Here is a 19,441-nt window from a genome sequence, read left to right on the forward strand (position 1 = left end):
TTGGCTGAACTGGTTTCAGGTTGACAAGAGGTACTGTACCCTCGGCTTTTTTCCCTACAACAGATAGATATTGTTGCAAAAATCTGGCAGCACACCAATTACTAAATGAAAGCCATTATTAAGCAGATTATGTTGTCTGTCCACAGTGCATGTCTTTGTATGTGTGTGTTGGTAGATCTCGGCTAGGAGTGATGGCTTCCAACAGGCAGGTCCATCTGTCCCCGTGGAGACAGTGCCTGGTGACCGTGGGGAACTGACAGACGGTCTCCAAGGAGTAAAAGGCTCACTTCAGCAGCCAGGATATGACAGCCCTACAGAGTACAGCTTTATTTAGCTTCTTCTGTGTGTGTAAACGATGAAATGAAATGTGACAGAGGAGCATAGCAATGTAGCTAAATAGATACCAAAGATGACCAGGGAGAGCATGCATGAAAAAAGTTTTAAAAAAGAAAAGAAGTGATGGAACAATGTTTTTTTTTCTTACATGGAAGGCCATGGTGCTTTATTATATATATATGAAAAAACATACCTCTAAGTGTTTTTTCCTTTATTAAGTCTTCCCTGGCTTTTAAAAAGCAGAGGTTAAATCCTCTCCTCCCACAATGCACACATCCATCCAGAGGAGACCCTGGCGCAGATTATCTGCAGAGCATTGTCATAGAAATAAAGGATGGTGCAATGGTGGAGATTTACAACTCGCCCAACAGCTATGGAGGTGTGAAGACATTGGAGATCGGTGAGGGGTGAGACTCACCTTGTCCCTGTGCAACAAGCAGTGATTCACAGGCATACGCCTCTGGTAAGCCCAAAATGAGTGGAGGTGAATCGTGGGCACCTAGCAGGCAGGCCGCTGCCCCATCATTGCTTTTGAGGAATGCAATGCTGTTCGTCATGGTGCCATTGGAACGTGCAGTCAGCAGAATTTTTAATGCAAAGTGGGCAGAAATACGACGCTTCCTGCACATATAGTTAATTGATTTCCTACTTTGGTCTGCGCAGGGACCCATCATCAACGTTTATCTCTTTCTAATGGGTGTGTACAAGACTGTCCACATTATACGGGCCTCGTGAATGTGCATGCCGGTAACTGTGAGTTTGTTTATGTGGGTTATGTAAGTTCACGTAACTGTGTGCCTATCAGTGTGTGTCCTCAAAGAACACTGGTCCGTGGAGTGCTTTTTGACAGGAGGCATTTACAAGCTGTCTGCTCACTTGCCCAACATTATGCCAATAGGAGCTATCTAGTGTGGCGATGCTCCACTTGATGTTTTACCCTCTTTAAGCTGCACGTCAATGACAAAACAAAGGAAAACAGACATTTCAACCCACTGTCTGTCTTCAAGGTTACAAAACATCTCTTTCAAACTGCACTTTAAGGCAATGAGAGGAAAGTGAAAAAAACGTAAACAAGAGGAAATACACCCCCTTGTGCTTTAACATTATGGATGCTTTTTAAATAAATGCTCTTCCAAGTAGTCATGCAGATAATCTCAGGTCTTCGACATTTGTTTGGGTTTTGAGATTCCTATTTATTCAAAGGAGATAAGGAAAGTAACTGTGCAGTGGAGGGGTTCATCAAATAAACTGACATTTGCAAAATGTCAACACCTCTTGCCTATGTTAGCCCCTCAACCTGCCATTTGTCTGTCCGCTGGCTACGTGGGAGGAGAGAAAAGGTACATCTCTCATTCTGAGAGGAGTGCAAGGCCTGATTGTCCAGCAGGGACTAATGTGCCACCGTTGATTGATGAGTCATGACATGTGGAGCGAGAAAGAGGAAAAGAGAGAGCAAAGCATCATGGGGGTTACTGTGCCACTCTTTTGTCATCTCTCTAATCCTCTGACATCCTTCCATCCACCGTTCTCTTCCTCTTCCTTCAACCACTGCAGCTGTCTTTCCTTCCATTTTGTGTAGATGGCTGCAAGCAGTTGTTGAAACCAAGCCCAATTTACCTTTGCATTTATTGCAGCACCTGCCAGGCCTTACAAACAGGTAAGAAAACGTAGAAAGAGACTCTGCATCCATGTTGAGACAAATTGGGCTTCATTTTTCTTCAGCTGACTAATGACATGAGCTGCTGGGCTATTGGAGGCTGTGTCTCAGAAATTTGACACCCAAACAGGTTTTCGTTGACAAAAGGCTGTACAGCAGGTGTATGCGTCCCTATGGACCCTGTAACACTTACAGCTTTTTAAAGGGAACAGGGGAGAGGAAATAAGCGCCTGTCCAAAGGCAAGACATCAGGGGCCAAAAATGAATTATGTCAGCGCATCGGTGAGGGCAGGAGAAGACAGGCATGGGAAAATGAGCACATTAGAGCAGTGCAATTAGACAAATGAAAGAACAATGTACCACGAAACACAGAGCTGATTCAAGTAATAAATCATGCGGGTGTGCTTATAGGCAGTACTGTATGTCTCAGTAGAAAAATGTCTTGTGTGCATAAACTATGAAACACTCTCAAAGTCTCATTACCTGACATTCTGACCTGTGGGTGGTTCTTCCGCTGTATGTATTAACTGGACCAAAAAGGGTCAAAAAGATTAATCACAGCTATTGTAGCAAGCTCATGCAAAGAATATGAAAGACCCTAAAAACCCTCAAATGAGATTCACATTGCCAGGTTTTCACAATGAGATCCATGAATCGCAGGTTCTTTACCTCAACGTTCAGCACACTGTGGCTTGTGCGGCATAGAAACACATGCTCCCATTTTCACACCTGCTGACTTGGGGACATGCTCATACATAGTGAGAATGACAGAGTGGAAAGGGAGAGTGTGCATCTTCGTGTGTGGGCCGCATGGATTGGCTCCCATCTTCATGTGGGCGAGAGGGTGTGAATCTACATACTGACAGTGGGGGAATGGAAACAGAAAAGGGGGATGGAGGATTGGAGGAGGGGTGGATCTGTACCAATTAAGACCAGGCTTGTTCTGCCTGGAATCCATAATTGGATGCATGACTGTTTGTGTTTGAGACTGACATCAAGCGTGTGTGGATGCGTGTGTGTGTCTGTACATGCACAAGCGGTGTTTGCTCAGGGAAGAAGAGATTCTTGATAGATGGAAGGAGAGTGGGAGTAAAGAGAGCACAGGAGAGAAAAAGATCTATGTGTATGATAAGTAAAGCTGACATCAGAACCCTAATTAGAGGCCAGTGTGCCTTGCTGCTACTGGTGGAGCGAGCCGGAGTGAGAAAGCACCGAGGAAAGTAAGAGCGGGAGAGTAATTAAGGCACCATATCTAGAACTTTATGTTCTCATGAGTGCGACTGTGTGTGTATATGTCAGACATGTAGGAATGATGCAGTGTGATGTAAACAGATTAATTATTCAACATGGGGAAATCTGGAGGAAAATGTGTAGGAATTCAGTGGGAGGACGAAATAGAAACTGATAGGCACATGGTGTATGTCCATAAAGGGTTGATGGAGCAAAGGCATCTGATCTTTTTCCTTAACTAATTTATTCACTAAATTCATTTAATTATTTTATTTATTTGTAATGCCACATATGGTCTATATAAAGTATTTTTATTTGCATATACAGTACTGTATACACTGCATTGATCTAGCTAAAGATAATACTAAAACAATGAGTAGATTAATCAATTAGTGGAGAAGTCCATCATTGTTTAAGTTATTTATCAAGAAGAACCACCAATTGCTCTCTGGTCCCAGCTTCTCCAATATGATAAATGTGATAATTTGCGGCTTTATATCTGTTTTATATAATTGGAAACTAAATATTTGTTGGACAAAACAAAACATTTGAAGATGTCTTCCTTGACTCTGGCATTTTTCACTTTTTCTGACATTTTACAGACAATAATTCGATAAAAAAATATGAATCAATAATAGAAATAATCATTAGTTGCAGCCCTAGATCAAATATAATTGTGGTTGTTCATATTGACAACAATGAATTGAATGAATGAACAATGAATTAATTCTCACACATGCACACAATTCACATATATGTCCAGATGCTAGATGGGGCTGGGTTTTATTCAAAAATGTTCAATTCTAGTACAAGAGCTTTACCTAAATAACATACCCTTTAAAATAGCAAAAATATGTATATCTAAGATGTCTGATTAAAAAATAAAAAAAGAGTATGAATATGACCAAGGAATCGATGCCATGTTTTAGGACTTTTAGGTTTTAGCTTTTAATAAACACATTCTTGGTTGGTAGCTAAAAAGCATGGAGGTTTGATTCTGAGCCCTAGTGCGGGACAAATTAAAAAAAGAAGTCTACACTGCACTAGTCCAATTTGTAATTTGGCTCACTAATTACTGTCTGTGTAGCGATGTTGGAGTCATTAGGCTCTTCATCAGAAAGGATCTTTGTAAAACATACAGAAGCCAGCATTGGTACTTAAATGTACAAATGGGAGAAGTGCAGTGAGCAGACTTCTGTTCTATAATTAATCTACATGAAGCACCAGAAGGGCAGGTCCTGCTGTAAGACACTACGTATTAAATTAGCTTTCACATTTGTTTCCTGTATGTGTTTCTCTGCTGCTGACTGGCATACTTGGAAAACCGTCACAGGTCGGATTCGAACCCTTTTCGATTCTGCGTCGAGGAATAAACCTCTGCACATGTGCGCTCTACCAACTGAGCTAATCGGCCACCTGCCTTCTGTTTTATTGACAGTACATTCAGCCCTTGCCCATGATGAGGCTGTATCACTTTCATGAGCTTGTCTACACTAGCACGATGAAGAAATGCTACTCATTAGCAAAAGCCAGTGAGGGTGAGTGGAACGGTTTGGTCTGTGTGCGACTGGAGTGTGGATGTGTGTCAAGAAGCGAGACCAAGAGAGAGTGACAACATGGAGATACAGAGAGAGATACAAATTAAGACAGAGTCACACATGTAGAGAGAAAGACTACAATGACGACTTGGCCGCCATTCATCTGACCAATTTCCGTCAACAGTTCTGAGCACTTAACCCTACAGAGGAGATAAACTGCACATGTGCACACACAAAAAAACTTTTAGTTACTTGAATTAATAAGCCCCAAAGCAAGCTATGGACAGTCTGACAGAGAAAATAGTCCAATTACTTGTATCACACAGTGCGTTTAGAGCTTTGGAGGTCTGCAACTCTGAGGGGGACTGGAGGGAAAATACCAAAATTCAATCATTTCAGTTTTATCCTCCATTCACAGTTGCTTTGTTTCTATTTAGTGCTTCTGTGCGACAGTCATTTTCAATCAGAAACCATGACAAAACCTGGGTGGTACACGTTGATTAGAAGCATTCACATGCAGCTGCACTGTTTTCGCAGCATTGACGTTGACCAATGCTAAAAATGTATGTTAACAGCAAAATGACTTCAGCTCATACCAAGCAAGATAGCCAGGTGGGTGGATAAAAGGTATGCCCAGCACAACTGGTGGCATCTTATTCTTTAAAGTGACTCGCCTTGACATGGGAATACACTAAAAGCCTAAAATAAACTAGACATGTTTGTCAACCAACAGACACAGCAGACTGAAACAGAGGGGAGTGAATAAGAACCTGGGCAGAGAGAGTAACTGAGTATGAGACAGTACACATTCAGTCTCTCAGACCAGAAACACCAACTAAACCCATCTGTCCCATGTTTACCCTTTTCTCATAGTTCCTTCATCTCCCCTCTAAACTTTTCCTTCTCTCTGGCTCCTTTCAATTTCAAGACAGCTATAATCCTCTGACTGCCAATGCTATTCAGTGTAAACATCTCATTCTCCTTTCTCACTTCTCTTTCAGCAAATTCCTCAAATGTTTGAAATTGCCATATGATAATTATTTTACCTTCTTTCCAATCTCTTCTTTGCTTCCAACCATTTACATTAATAAATGTGTGTCAATAAAAGAGCTTTCTGTAAGCTGGGACAGCCTGTGAGGCAGAATCCTATCTCCCTTATCTTCATCTGCTCTCATCAGTTACAATACCAATGACAAGTTCACTGACATAATAAGCATGCATACAGTAAGGAGGGATCAGCCTCCACTCACCTCTCTGCACCAGCATGGTGACCTCGCTGCCTTTGGGACACTTGCTGAGCAGGTCGACCACCTGGTTGTGGGACATGCTCTGTACGTTTCTCTTGTTCACCTCCACGATGATGTCACCCTCTTTGAGGCCGCGGCAGCGTGGGTAGTCCACGATCTGCTTCACTCTCTGCCCTCCACCTCCGGGACTGTCGGCGATGGTGAAGCCGAAGCCCTTGTCTCCTTTCTCCATGTGTACAGTGATGAGCTCCGGTTGGGTTGCGATGGATGAGGCCAGGGTGACCACGTCGCTGGGGTAGCCGTGCTGGGAAGAGGTATCAGAGGCCACCTCTGCCGAGGGGCTGTGGGGTCGGGGTAGGCCGTTGAGGGGTGCTCCTCCGTTGGTCGAGCCGTTGTTGGTGTTCTGACTGCTGTGGCTGGACGGCGAGTCGTAGCTGTTGGAGGCCTCCTGACCGTTGACAATGATGGGCTCCTTGTTTTCAAGAATGGCCACCGAGGTTACCAGGCTAGTGTTTGGGTCATCGGGGTCAAAGGGCAGTGGGTAGCCACGGCACAGCTCCAAGTTGACCATAGAGCCAATTGGGATGGACTGGAAGATCTTTACAACTTGGGCATGGGTGTAGCCTAGCACACATGTGTCGTTGACGCTCACGATCACATCACCTTAGAGGTAGAGAAGAGGGAGAAGTTTAATTTTGTATGTAAGGAATGTATTTGTAAAAAGCTTTTATTTGATACAAAATTGTAGCTTCCTTACTTATACACAATCCGCATGCTAAAGCAATATTTAAAAGCAGCATTTCTAAACTTTAATAAATGTAGTCCACCAACCTGTCTCCATTTTGCCATCGAGAGCAGCAGGTCCATCCAGGACCAGGCTCTTGATCTGCAGGAACTCGTCTGGCTCGTCGCCTCCAACAACAGTGAAACCGAACCCCCGACGACTCTTTTTCAGCTTGGTATTAATGAAAGTCCCTTTCAGCTCGGATCGGTTCCGAGTAAAGAAAGGCTTCCCTCCTGAACACACAAAGAGATAAATACTTTTAGATCTTTCTGATATACATACGGAACAGCACAAACTGAATAAAGCAGCTTTGGGTTCTGTTTGCACGTCACCAAAAATGCAAAAATATATAATCTGGGTTTCAGTAAAATGCTTTTGCTCACTGGTATGAAAAGAGTTCACCTCAAAAAAAATATTAACACTTTATCATTAATTTATACACAACTAACCTCAACTCTTAGTGATCAGTGCAAACACGAACAATGAGTGTAACGCCGATTGACTATGGTTTTGTTCACCACAGTGGGTGAAAAATGGTATATACTGTATATTAGGGATGTCACGATTTTCCAAATCGATTGGACTTTTGATTTTAAAAGGTCACGATTGTAATCAATTTTAACATTAAACATTTTTTTTCAACAGGGATGTCAATGCCACAATAATAGCCACTAGATAGCAGAAGGGTACTTTGCAATGAGCTTGAAGCTCTCCACTCTCTCTGTCTTCTCCCTGTGAATGTAGAGGTCAAAGTGCTCGTGCGCTTGGATCTTCTGAAATCCACAATTACCTCCTTAGTTTTTGTGGTGGTTAAGTCCAGGTTATTGTGGGAGTGCAATTGAATGCACCATTAGTTTAATGACGTGTACCTGAAGTCACCATGGAGTCTCACATGCTTTACCTTTATTGTTTGTTGACATACAGTAACTCACTCACGGGTAAGATATAACATGTTACCACACCGGTGACTTCAGGGAAGCAGGAGGATTTTCTGTTGTTTCTATGTCATCTCCGACTTCAGCAGTAGCCATGGTGTCTAGAAAAGTTAAGCTGCAAGCTATCGGTAAGCTAGCATTACCCTGTGTCTTTAGCTGCATGCTACCAGCCGGTAAGCTACACTGTGTCAGTTGTTTTTTCTTTCTTTGGACGTGCGTAAGTAGACAGGGGTAGAGAGAGAAAAAATATTGGGGTAGTTGCCGATCCTGCTTCTGATTTCAATAGTGAAAAGTGAGTATTTTGTCATTCTTAACGCATGAAGGTTACATGATAAAAGCATTTGTATGAGAGAGGGTTCTGCCTCGGTGAACGGCTCTTGCCAACAAGATATCTCTGTCATTCAACACCGGTTGTGAGGGTTTAATTAACACAGAGATATGGAACACATTTCACCGTAGTCATGAGAACAATCTAAACCCAATTAATCATCCTTGTTCTTCTTGCTTTCTCTACCTCATTATCTGGCATTAAGGATAAAATGAAGAAAGATATGAGATGGAATCAATCTAAATTAAAAACTTGAGTGAGGAATTCATCCACCGTCTTCACTGTCGAGAATGTGAGGAAAGGGCAACAGCAGTTGTATACAAGGACTAGCTGAGCTCTAACAGATTATTGATACACATAAATTAAGCCACATTCAATGAAAAATGCATTACCCATGGAGTCAGTTAGTGTCCTTGTGTTGGTGTTTTTTGCGGCATGTGTGTCTGTGTGTGCAGTGTCTTTGAATATAATTTTTTTTTTAGAACAGGAGAGATGTAAAAAAAAAAAAAAACTGTGAACATAGATGGTGGCTTTATCCACGATGGATTCAGAGATGTAAGAACAGACCAGGAAGCAAGAGAAATATGAAGAGGGGGGGGGGTTGGATAAAGAGATTTCAAATGACGCCTTTCTCTGAAAGAATATCAAAGTCGAGGACAGTACAAAGTAGCGAGAGACAGATAGTAAGGTAGATGGACATGAAGATGGAAAAAACCCGCAATTGAACCAAAGCAGAGAACGGCAGGAACACAAAAGCCAGCGAGACGGCGAATGTGAGCTATAACATAAAGAGACTGATGAGGGAAAAGGAAAATACGTCCCACAGAGCAGCAAGGGAGAGTAAGAGGTAAAGACGGGGTAAGGCAGTTAATTCTCTGCCATGGCTGTGCCAATTAGAAAAGCTGCTAGTGGGAGGCTGGTATAAAAGGAGCTGGCAGGCAAGAGAAGGAAACACAGTAACGGCTAGACACTGTATCTGTAGGTGTGTGTATCGCTAAATAGTTCCATGAGAAGCAACATGTGGCCACAGTAAACACAGAGGGGGCACGTATATAAAATCAAACTGTACTTAGCAGAGTCATATTCGGTTTGTCGGTTATGAAAATACAAACACTGCCTTGAGCACTCTCTTGGAAAAATGTAGTCTATTGTACATACCAGATGAGTAGAATTGTATGTGACTCATTAAGAATTTATAACGAAATGTATACAGAGAGCAGCTTTATAGCGTCAATTCATAACTGGGCCTGGGAAAAATCAAACACGGCTTGAGGCACCGGCTCAGGCAAACAAACTACACTGTCAGTCATAATAAGTCTGGGTAACACAGCCTAGAAAAAGAAAGGTAATGACTAATCCTGTTTCAAGCTTTAGTTCTATAGAGATGTGAACTTACGTTTTTGCCCCATCGCGTTGGGCACTGGAGGTCCTGTCTGAGGGTCCCTGTAGGTCTCCTGGTTGGCAGCGTAGCTGGCCAGTGGGGCCCCTGCTAACACAGAGTCCTCGATCCATTCTGCAACAGCAAGAGGCACATTTTCTCTAGATGGGGTCTAGACAGTTGCACAGTGGCCCTACTGTGTATGTTTGGGGAAAAAAGCATTTTGCTTTCTATGACACTAAAACTGATACATTGCCTGGTATGGTGTCTGATATCTAGTCACAAAACCTTCCCACAGAGCACCATGTGAATGGAAGTGGTTAAAAAAACTCTTGACTACCAAGATATCATGTTAAACCTACACTAGAGCTTCAGATAACATATAACCTCAGGTTAAATAAGTCGCACGAACTTCATGAAGCTTTTAACACTGTTTCTCATCTCCCTATTGAATAAAAATGGAGAATGTGTAAAAATAGAGCGACCCATTTCCTTACAATGGCTACTGCTTTGATTAATCACCTTGTTACGGCATCACAGCACTGATCAGACTACAACCCTTCATTAATATGTTTAACAGTGAGATAGAATCAATGCAGAAGTGGAAAACAATGGGTGAAAATCCCGTTTGAAGGTACTGAGTTCTTTGGAAGAGAGATTGAGTTTTCAGATGGGGGAAAAATCAGCAGGTAATCGTGTGGAATCGAATGATTTCTGCTGACTGAGCAGAAGGTGGCGCGCGACAGGAGAGTTCCCATGTGGGCCGGCCTGCATTTACAATGAATCTCTCTTGTAGGGCGTCCTGTAAATGCATACGATTTAAAGTGCTCATATTATGCTCATTTTCAGGTTCATAATTGTATTTAGAGGTTATATCAGAATAGGTTTACATGGTTTAAAAACCACCATCATTTTGTTACACATTGCTGCAGCTCCTCTTTTCACCCTGTGTTGAGCTCTCTGTTTTAGCTACAGAGTGAGGCATCATACTTTTATTCCATCTTTGTTGGGAGTTGCACATGTGCAGTAGCTCTGTAAGAGAGAAGACACACCAGCCCGATAATCGGGCGTCGGGCCGTCTGGCAAGGTCCGTGACTCGAGTCTGTTCAGTGTGTCCCGTGCAGTCGGCCGTCCGAGGAGCCGTCGGCCTTCATTTGGGCCGACCCGACATGTTCAGTCGGGGACAGGGCAGTCGGGACTCGCCCGGAAATGGGGAGTGGATGAGCCTCTCAAAATCTGACGAAAATCTTTTAAACTGACCTTTGTCAATCTGAAATGAAGACAGATTCAGCAACTGCATGGCCTATTTCTCGCTTAAAATGTTTTCAGAAACACGTTTCGGTGAACTATTTTAGTACAATATGAGATCGTATTCTGAACAAGCCGCCATGACAGTCTGGCTGTGGATTTCCGGAGAAAAAAGAACCACGTGACGCGTTCGTCCAATCAGCCGCCGATTTTCATTTTCTGGGAAATAATCAGACTGTTAATGGAAACAATACAGAGCAGCGCCACCTGCTGCTATGGAGACGTATTACGTTTTGCGCACGCGCAGAGCGTACGCTCAAGTCGGCGTCGCCTCAGTGTGTTCTGAGGCATTTTTTGGACCTCGGGACCCGACTGATCAGTCCGACTGGCTTTTCTGCCGACGGTCGGCCCGTCTGGTTGGTGTGTCAGGGCCCTAAGGACTACTACCCAGTCAGAAGCAGAGTACGAGGGCGTGCCACGTTAGCAGCTAGGCGAGCATTATAACGTGTGTTACAAAGTGACGCACGTTCGTCACGGAAGCAAAGGCTGGACTCCACTAGATCTGTTTGGAGCAGTTGGTGAACAGTGTTTTCTGTTGGAGATGGTAAGTGCCTTTGGGCTGGACTTTGGGCTTTTTCACTTTGTAAACCTATAACGTGCACAAAAAGATATATAACACAATAAAGGAAAGGGAAAAAGCCAAAAAGCATAATATGAGCACTTTAAGACAGGAATCAAGAGCAACCTAAGGTTACGTATTATTTGTGTGTTGGCAGCTGTACGAGCTAAATCATCCCTGTTATTACTGGTAGCACTCAGTGCTTTTTTAAGAGACACAAAGTAGCAAAGAAACTCCCTTTAGCAAGCAGATCCTTTTCAGTTGAAGACGAACTTACCTGTCTTCGTCCAAGAAAAAAAGCGTTCAAGTTATTACCACAAACAAGTGTCCGAAATCAACACAGAAAACATAAATTAAATTGAAAAAGGCTGCGTGGTACAGCCACAAATAATAGTTATGCCTTTATGGAAGGGCACTTAGCAAATCATAAGACAGTAGCAGGCGACAAGTAATACTGCAGCAATAGTTGCTATAGAGACACAATCTCACACACACACACACACACACACACACACACACACACACACACACACACACACACACACAAAGACCTATGCAGACAACTCAATCGCACACATGAATATAAAGAAAGGAAATGACGCCCTTGGTAGGGGCTTGTGAACGAACCTCGGATGTAGCGCTCACCTTCAGGTGGCTGCTGGCTTTGGGGCTGAGGCTGCTGCTGTTCCAGCTGCCTGCGCCTCTTAGCCTCCAACACTGGATTCTCATACTGGGTCTTCCTGTTGATATGACTTTGGGACAGCGGAAGGAGGAATGAGTGGATGGAGGTTGAGGAATAAGAAATGAAGGACAGGAGGAATGAATAATAGGAACCGAAAATAAGAATAGAAAACAGGATGTAGGACAAGAAGTAAATATCAGCAGGAAAGTGGAGCGCAGCAGGGAGGGAAAACAGACACAGAGGAGAGGATAAGGCAATAAAAAAGAGAGATAGGGTCAAAGAGAGGGAGGGGACACATGGTGATAAGCTCTGATTAATACACAGTGGCACAATACACATGTATCCATCCAGACTCACACAGGAACCCCTCTCTGAAACATGCGTAACACAATCACGCCCACAAATCACATCAAATAAATCCCATTTTGACGACGACTTCATTCAGAGAAGCTACAAACATCTTTCAAATCACACACCAACCCTGGGAGGTTTCCACTAACCTACCAGCACCATGAAATTACACCTGAAAGCACACACATTGTACAGCAAATGAAGGAACCGGTGAATAATGTATATTAGGATAACATAAATATTGCAGAGACAAAGAGGGTAAGAAATTGAAATGCCATAGCACTGAGTCCCCAGGTGCTGCTTTGAACAACATCAAAAACGCATGAAACACATTTGTATTAATGCTGAGGCCCAGGGGCTTCACACAAGATGAGATGCACACATATACACGCTCGCACGCGCGCACACACACACACACACACACACACACACACACACACACACACACACACACACACACACACACATGAAAATGACACAAACAAAATGGCCTACATTTTCAAATACACAAAAGACCAAAATAGATGCAATCTAGCTGTGACGTCTTAAAGCAGAACTGTACATACATTAGAGCAGCTCCTTCTTACAGTAAGGTCCACAGTTTCTTTTCTTAAGTTGAAAATGTATTAAAGCATTTCTATTCATGTTTTTTTTCTTTCTGCATGTGCAGTGTCAGCATGTGCATTTGCATATGAGTTTTCTCGTGTGGTGTTGAATGCCTTTACATACTGTACATCACTTACTCAACATAGTAGACCCCATACACTGGATCGTCTATTTTCTCCCATCCTTGAGGAAGTTCTAAAAAGAAAATTAAAAAAAAAGAGAGCGAGAAAAGTGAGCGAGACAGAGTAAACAAGGAAAACTCAAGGCTGTGAAGTTGCAGGCAATGTATTGAGCCATTAGAGGCGAGGCCAGTAGAGACCTTTTGCCTCTTTATTGTGTCAGTCAGTCTCCAGGGCCAGAGAGACTCAACAGCTTCACAGCCCCATCCCCCCCTTCCTTGTCCCCTCACACTGCTGACATTTCCACACATCAGATAAGAACAGAGCAAGACCCCCTTAGGCAGGGATAGATGAATGAATGGAGGAATGGAGATATGAAAGGAGGTGGGAGAAAGGAATGGTGATGGGGTCAGAGAGACAATGAGAAGAAAAAAAAGCAAGGAAGGACATACAGGTAAAGGTAAAAAAAAGAGGGGGAACTTGAGGAGAGCGGGGAATAGGCATAATCAAGGCTTTGAAACAATTGTACAAAAACACACACAAAAAATGCTTGATTTGAATAGACTTGTAACTGACAATGTGCAGGGAAAAGTGAGAAAATGATTGGATGTTTTTTCTTCTTACATTATGACATATAACCTCATACCAATGAGAGTCCATAGATTATGAAAAATACACACATTTCTAATTAATTTGATTCCTATATTAGTGAAAAGATACCTGCCCTTGGCTAAACACAATGGTAGTGTGGCTGGGGTCTCTCTGCCTGCTAAAGTTTGTGTCTTTAATTTTTCACGAGTCACCTTTCATGGACTAAAAGACTGCAACTTGATTCGACTGAAAACCTGCTTCATTTGAGGAGATGACATTGAAAGTGGCTGCCTACTCGCAGTGATGCTAGCACACATCTGCAGACACTTTTACAGACAGTAAAAGTGAACTTCGTCGTAATCAACGCTAATTGGGAAAATATCTGACTATGACTGGGCCCACTTCAACAGCATATAATTGCCCGATGGTGCAATCTTTGTTCGTTTGCCAGTAAAAGTGATGCCGTTATCTCCAACAGAGCCATCTGATTACAGCAGCATTGATTATTGGCTGGCCTCCACATAGATAATGTCAGAGCCTTATAATTGGCTACAAACACATATTGTCCAATAATCATCTCCTGTGATCTATCAGTTTTACATATCATTACCCTCAGCCAATTAAGCCTCACCCTGTATGCAAGTAGATGGTAATTACAATCATCCAACTTGTAGAGCCTCCCTCTGCTTTCTAAAGACGAGGGCCCTTGGTTGGAGTGGAGTCAAAGCAGATGCAAAAAAAAAAAAAAAAAGCCAGATGGGAATGTTTAAATTGTATGTACATGACACTACAGATTACGATTTGTCAGACCAGGTAGCCATGACTTGTCAGCTAAATGGATTTAGAGCAGCCACAGACAAAAATCTGCAATCTGAGTCATCAATTTCATTCGCAAGCAACTCGAGTTACTCTAATTCCATATTCTTTACAGCTGCTAAATGCAGCTAACACAAAAGCACATGCAGCTAAAAAGGAATGCAAGGTTACAGTGACAGTGTCATTCTACAGGGTGAACCCACAAAGCAGGCATGGTGAATTATCATTCAGATTTTTGAACTGGAACATTAAATGGAATGCGGTCCTGCATCGCCTCACACAAAATTTTAATCACCCACTTGATTTCACACTGCACTAGTTCTGCTCCTGGAGGAGCACCTGTGTGTGATTGCGTGTGTGTGTGTGTGTGTGTGTGAGAAAGTGGAGAAAGGACATAACCATCTTAACAATACATACATTTCAGTGATTGGAAACCCAAATGAGAAAGACAAAGAGTGAGAAATGTCACACATTAAGCCGTGTTTTTTCACACAGTGTCCCTCGTCCCACATCCCACCTTCCAGAACATATTTTGAATTTAAGGGGGAGTCCAGCATGATGAATTACATGTTCATGTATCTGCATCTGTTTTTTTTTTTTATACTGTGCTGCAATTGATTTCTCTTGAGTAAGCATGTACCACAGAGGCACACTGTGTGTGTCTGTGTGCGCTGTGCGTTCATAAAATGCTCGAGTCTGTTCCTCCTCAGAGAGCTGAAGTTAATTGCGTTCCTTTTCCCACCTCTATTGGATTTTGCTGATCAATATTTATTTATTAACATATTCATCCAGTCGAGGGCTGTCTTATGGAATCGTCTGATCTGATGGTTATAACATGAGGGCTGTTTAAGATGCTTAACGAAGGGAGCTGCTAACAAGACTGAAGATCTGTAGATGGCGGCTTCGCCTTTACTGTGCGTCGTTAACTTTTTTTGCATGTGATGTTCTGTCTGTTCTGTATTTATTGTTGTTGCTGTAAACAGCTGCCTGCTGCTGCTGGAAATAAGAGCTATGAAGTTTTTTATTGTTATTTGACTCAATGTCAAATATTGATTAATGCAGCTTTAGCAGATGATTAAAAAACATATATGATTCCGAAACTTAAAATAGGGTTCCTGAATAAGTCCCTGACGCCGGGGCAAATGAAAACCTTTCAAATCCTTTTTTAATAAAACTGAAACTTGTTACAAATCAAGGTCAAAGAAGAACTTTCATTCTTTCACTTGTCAATAAACATTCAGTGTTATTCCAAATTCTATAAAAAGACAAGAGGATAATATGAAATGTGTGTATGTATTCATCATTTTTTTGCCCCTGCGTTTTAACATACTTTCAGGTCAAAACATGTTCATCATAAAGGGCTCCTACAATCATTAATCAGATAGCTCCCCTAATGGAATGACATTATTCATTACCCGTGCATAACAGTGCAGGGAACAGTCTCCAGACACCATTTATCCTGCACAAGTGGCCGTGCTGCTGTGTCTGATAGGCTAGTTAGGGTGTTGATGTCTCAGACAGACACCCATTAGGAAATCATCATTGTAACAATCGTCCTCGGATCCGCCCTCGTCTCTTATGTATGACATGCTGGTATGAGTGTCTGGTTTGCTGGTGACAGTTGTGTTCAAGGCTGGCTTACTGATCACACACAGCGTGTGTTTGTTAAAAGTAAAAGCTACATACTGAGACTAGGCTTGGTTAAGGTCAAATCTCTGTCAGCGTGGCATAATGTGTCATTTATAGATGATTAGCGTCATTGTCATAGTTTACTCATTTTCTAAATTCAGCCGAAACCTTTTGAATTGTGATAATGAATCAGATGTGTGCAAACTCATGGTGACACTGGTGGTGGGATGGTGAATGTATTTGTGTGCCAGCAGAGTGGTGTAAAAGATGAAAGAAGATCCTACCGAGATCATTGTCCAGCTCCTCTGTGTGTACCCCTTCTACTCAGCAGGATGGACAGCACAGCAGCACAGGATCGTTGTTAAATGGAAAGAGAAGGGGGGCAGAGGGGGCGGAAAGGTGCACATCTGTGAGTCAGTCAACTACATCTGAGAGTTATTCAAAGCCAGAGCCTTGGCCTAATGTGACAAAAATCTCAAGGCATGTTTTCCCCCAAATTACTGGATCTCTTGGTGTGGTTTGAGGCAGAAGAGTTGGGGTTTCTTTTTAACCTAAATAATAAAAGAAAATCCCAGCTAATGAAATGACAACTGTTATCACTAAGGTTGTCAGAATTTTAAACTTCAATACAAAAAATACCTTTTTGACGACAAACGACAAAAAGAAAAAATGTTTTAGCCGAAAAAATAGGATAGTCATTTTTTTCCTATTTATTAACAACCTGCACACAGTGCTGGTAGAGGAAAAGTCACTGAACACATAACAACATGTCTGCAATAATGTTAACATTACTAACTATTACAAATCCTAAATGTTTTTAGATCTAATCGTTGAAAAAAGTATCGAAAAAGTATTGATACTTTTGACAACCTTGTACCTGGTGTGGAAGTCACAGATACATTGGAAAATCTCTGGATTAATAATATCAACTTGCGAATTTGCCTGAAATGCGTTTGGTGGGAACACGCCATTAGTTATCACATTTCATTGTGTGAGTACGGTAGTAATGCATCTTCCAGAAGGAAATAAATGGAATGTATTTATTTGTCTGTGTTTGTATGCACCTATTTGAGGTTTAACATCTATGAGCAGGCACGACACCTCAGTGTAGGTCAGGGAGGGCCTTACTTTTTTGAGGTACATGAATGATGCCGTTAATTCCATGAAGCTGTGGGGCATCTTGCTCTGACAAACAGCTAAAAGAAGGAGCATAGCAGAGCAGTGCCACCAAGTGAATGCTCGCCATTGACAACACTGACACCTAAAGGCTGCTCTTGTATAAACAGCTGATTTTCACAACAACAAAGCATTGTGAAATAAGAAGGAAAAGAAGGTGTTTTCTAACCCATGTTTTTGGTTAGAAACTAGAATCTAAATATGGGACTAGTTATCTTTAATTTACTCATGAACAGGTGATAGTCCTTCAATAATAATGAAGAGAGAGTACGGGAGAAACCTTTATCTTTATAATTGACAAACAAAACAAAAATAGAAGAAAAGAGTACAAGTCAAGGAATGCCTGAAGTCCTGTTCAATATTGTGCCATACAATGGGTTTGTGTTAAAAAGGAGTGTAACACGTATGTAGAGGATTTCACATAAAACACACATAATCTCTTAGGTAATCATGCTCAAAGATGAACGTACCATCGTCTTCACATTCTTCCAGGGGTTTCTGAGGCTTGTCCAGGCACCGAGGGTCTATCCAGGAGGTGGTCTTTGTATTGTGGCTAAACAGAAAATGCACACAAAATATTACCTTGAAGTAACTGAAATAATGGAAAAATCTGGTATGTAGCGAGAAGGATTTCTAAGAATTTGACAGGATTTAAAGATTATAGTGCACATTTTTAGCTGAAGATTTTGGTGGTTTATAATGAACTGAAGGGTGGTTATTTGTTAATTATATTAATGAAAGTCAATAGGGCTGAAAATAAGTGCCTTCATAACAATTTTGTCCACAAAATTACAGCCCAAAAATACACAAATAACTCTAGTATAATTTTTTCTAGGAACATTTACTTTAATAACAGACCGCAACTTTTGGATGGACAAAAGCTGCTGTCTGTAAAGCACAGAATTAGAGTCTTTTATAAATCACTAACCCTGAACTATCCTTTAAGAATCTTCATTAATGGACAACCGAATCTCACAGGGTCACAATACATATTACAGTACCTCATCATACTCAGTATTTTGAATGTGTTTCGATCTAGGTCTAATGAGTAACAGTAAAAATGAGCAAAATGGCGCACCTATAAAATGTAACCAGGTCGCCGTCTGCAGTTTACCCGTGATCAATTTCTTGACAAAGTTCTATCATGCAGATAGATAATTTCCCATATTCTTATTCAAGTTTACCTATAAGCCTTAAAGTATAGTGGCTGCATGTGAGTAACTTCTTCTTGGTTTATGGGCCATTATGTTGTTTCTAATGTAGGACTTTCATATATATTTTTTTTTTATTCCACACTTTCTAAAGCTTTTAATTAGTGTCCACAACAACGTACCTGTATATTATATGAAGTAAAAACATGGATCTGCAACTAAAACTGAATAGGTAAACGTATGAAAGCCTGAGAAGATTTGCCTTGTTTCTATACTTGATGTCTGATTACATACTACATACTGTATGTACATACGCATGGATTTTCTTTTTAAATATCAGCTCTTGGGAACTTCCAGGACATTTAAGTGAAGCTTACGCAATGGCTACAGCAACATTCACCAAGAAGTGAACACTGACGAGTGTAAATGCCTTGAGTTACTTACTCTATAAAGTAGACCTCTCCGTTCTCGGTGTAGGCCATCTCCCAGTTGTCAGGCAGAGGTCCCAGCGGGTCCTCCGGGGGAGGATGGCTCAGATGAGAGTGTGACTGCTGAGTGCTCTCCGTGGTGGCCGATGGTGAGGGGGTTCTCCCAACGTAGGGCGGGTCACTCTTGCGGGGGGCGAAGGGATGAATCTCGTCTAATTCACTAGAATCTCCTAGAAGATTTAAGGCAAACGTGACTTGGTGTTAAGAACATTTTTGGTTAAAAGGATGCTGAAAACACTTTCAGGAACAAAAAGAATTTGCAGTGAAAACAATTTGGGTGCCACTAGAGGAGCCTCAAAACCAAAGATGTCAACTACAAAAGGCTTTTGCTGAAATAATTGCTTTCACCTCATACCTCCCTGAGTTATTTATGAGGTTATATCTAAGGAGCATGATGCCACTAGTATTTACAACATGAATAAAAACATTTTTTTCAGAATAGGGAAAAAATGGAAAGGGAAGGGTGTCAAAAATTACAATTTCACTGTCATTACGTTTCTAAGAGTCCACATTAATGAAAAATCTCTTTTAC

General features: G+C 41.7%; 1 protein-coding gene across 10 annotated transcripts in view; it reads right to left on the reverse strand.

Annotated features, from left to right (window-relative positions):
* Nucleotides 1–19,441, reverse strand: part of magi1b (membrane associated guanylate kinase, WW and PDZ domain containing 1b) — a 155,863-nt gene that overhangs the window by 25,619 nt on the left and 110,803 nt on the right. For 8 of the 10 annotated variants that reach the window (XM_031278002.2, XM_036001807.1, XM_036001809.1 and 5 more), the window contains 8 exons: nt 18,866–19,079; nt 17,741–17,823; nt 16,379–16,414; nt 13,077–13,134; nt 11,928–12,052; nt 9,452–9,568; nt 6,840–7,025; nt 6,012–6,671 (listed from right to left, as the gene is read on the reverse strand). In XM_031278002.2, the coding sequence (XP_031133862.2) occupies nt 6,012–6,671; nt 6,840–7,025; nt 9,452–9,568; nt 11,928–12,052; nt 13,077–13,134; nt 16,379–16,414; nt 17,741–17,823; nt 18,866–19,079 (1,479 nt within the window). The remainder of the gene's footprint in view (nt 1–6,011; nt 6,672–6,839; nt 7,026–9,451; nt 9,569–11,927; nt 12,053–13,076; nt 13,135–16,378; nt 16,415–17,740; nt 17,824–18,865; nt 19,080–19,441) is intronic. The other 2 variants (XM_036001808.1, XM_036001813.1) reach the window with 1 other exon arrangement.

This window comes from Sander lucioperca, chromosome 6 (assembly GCF_008315115.2).
Source record: "Sander lucioperca isolate FBNREF2018 chromosome 6, SLUC_FBN_1.2, whole genome shotgun sequence".
NCBI classification, from domain to species: domain Eukaryota; kingdom Metazoa; phylum Chordata; class Actinopteri; order Perciformes; family Percidae; genus Sander; species Sander lucioperca.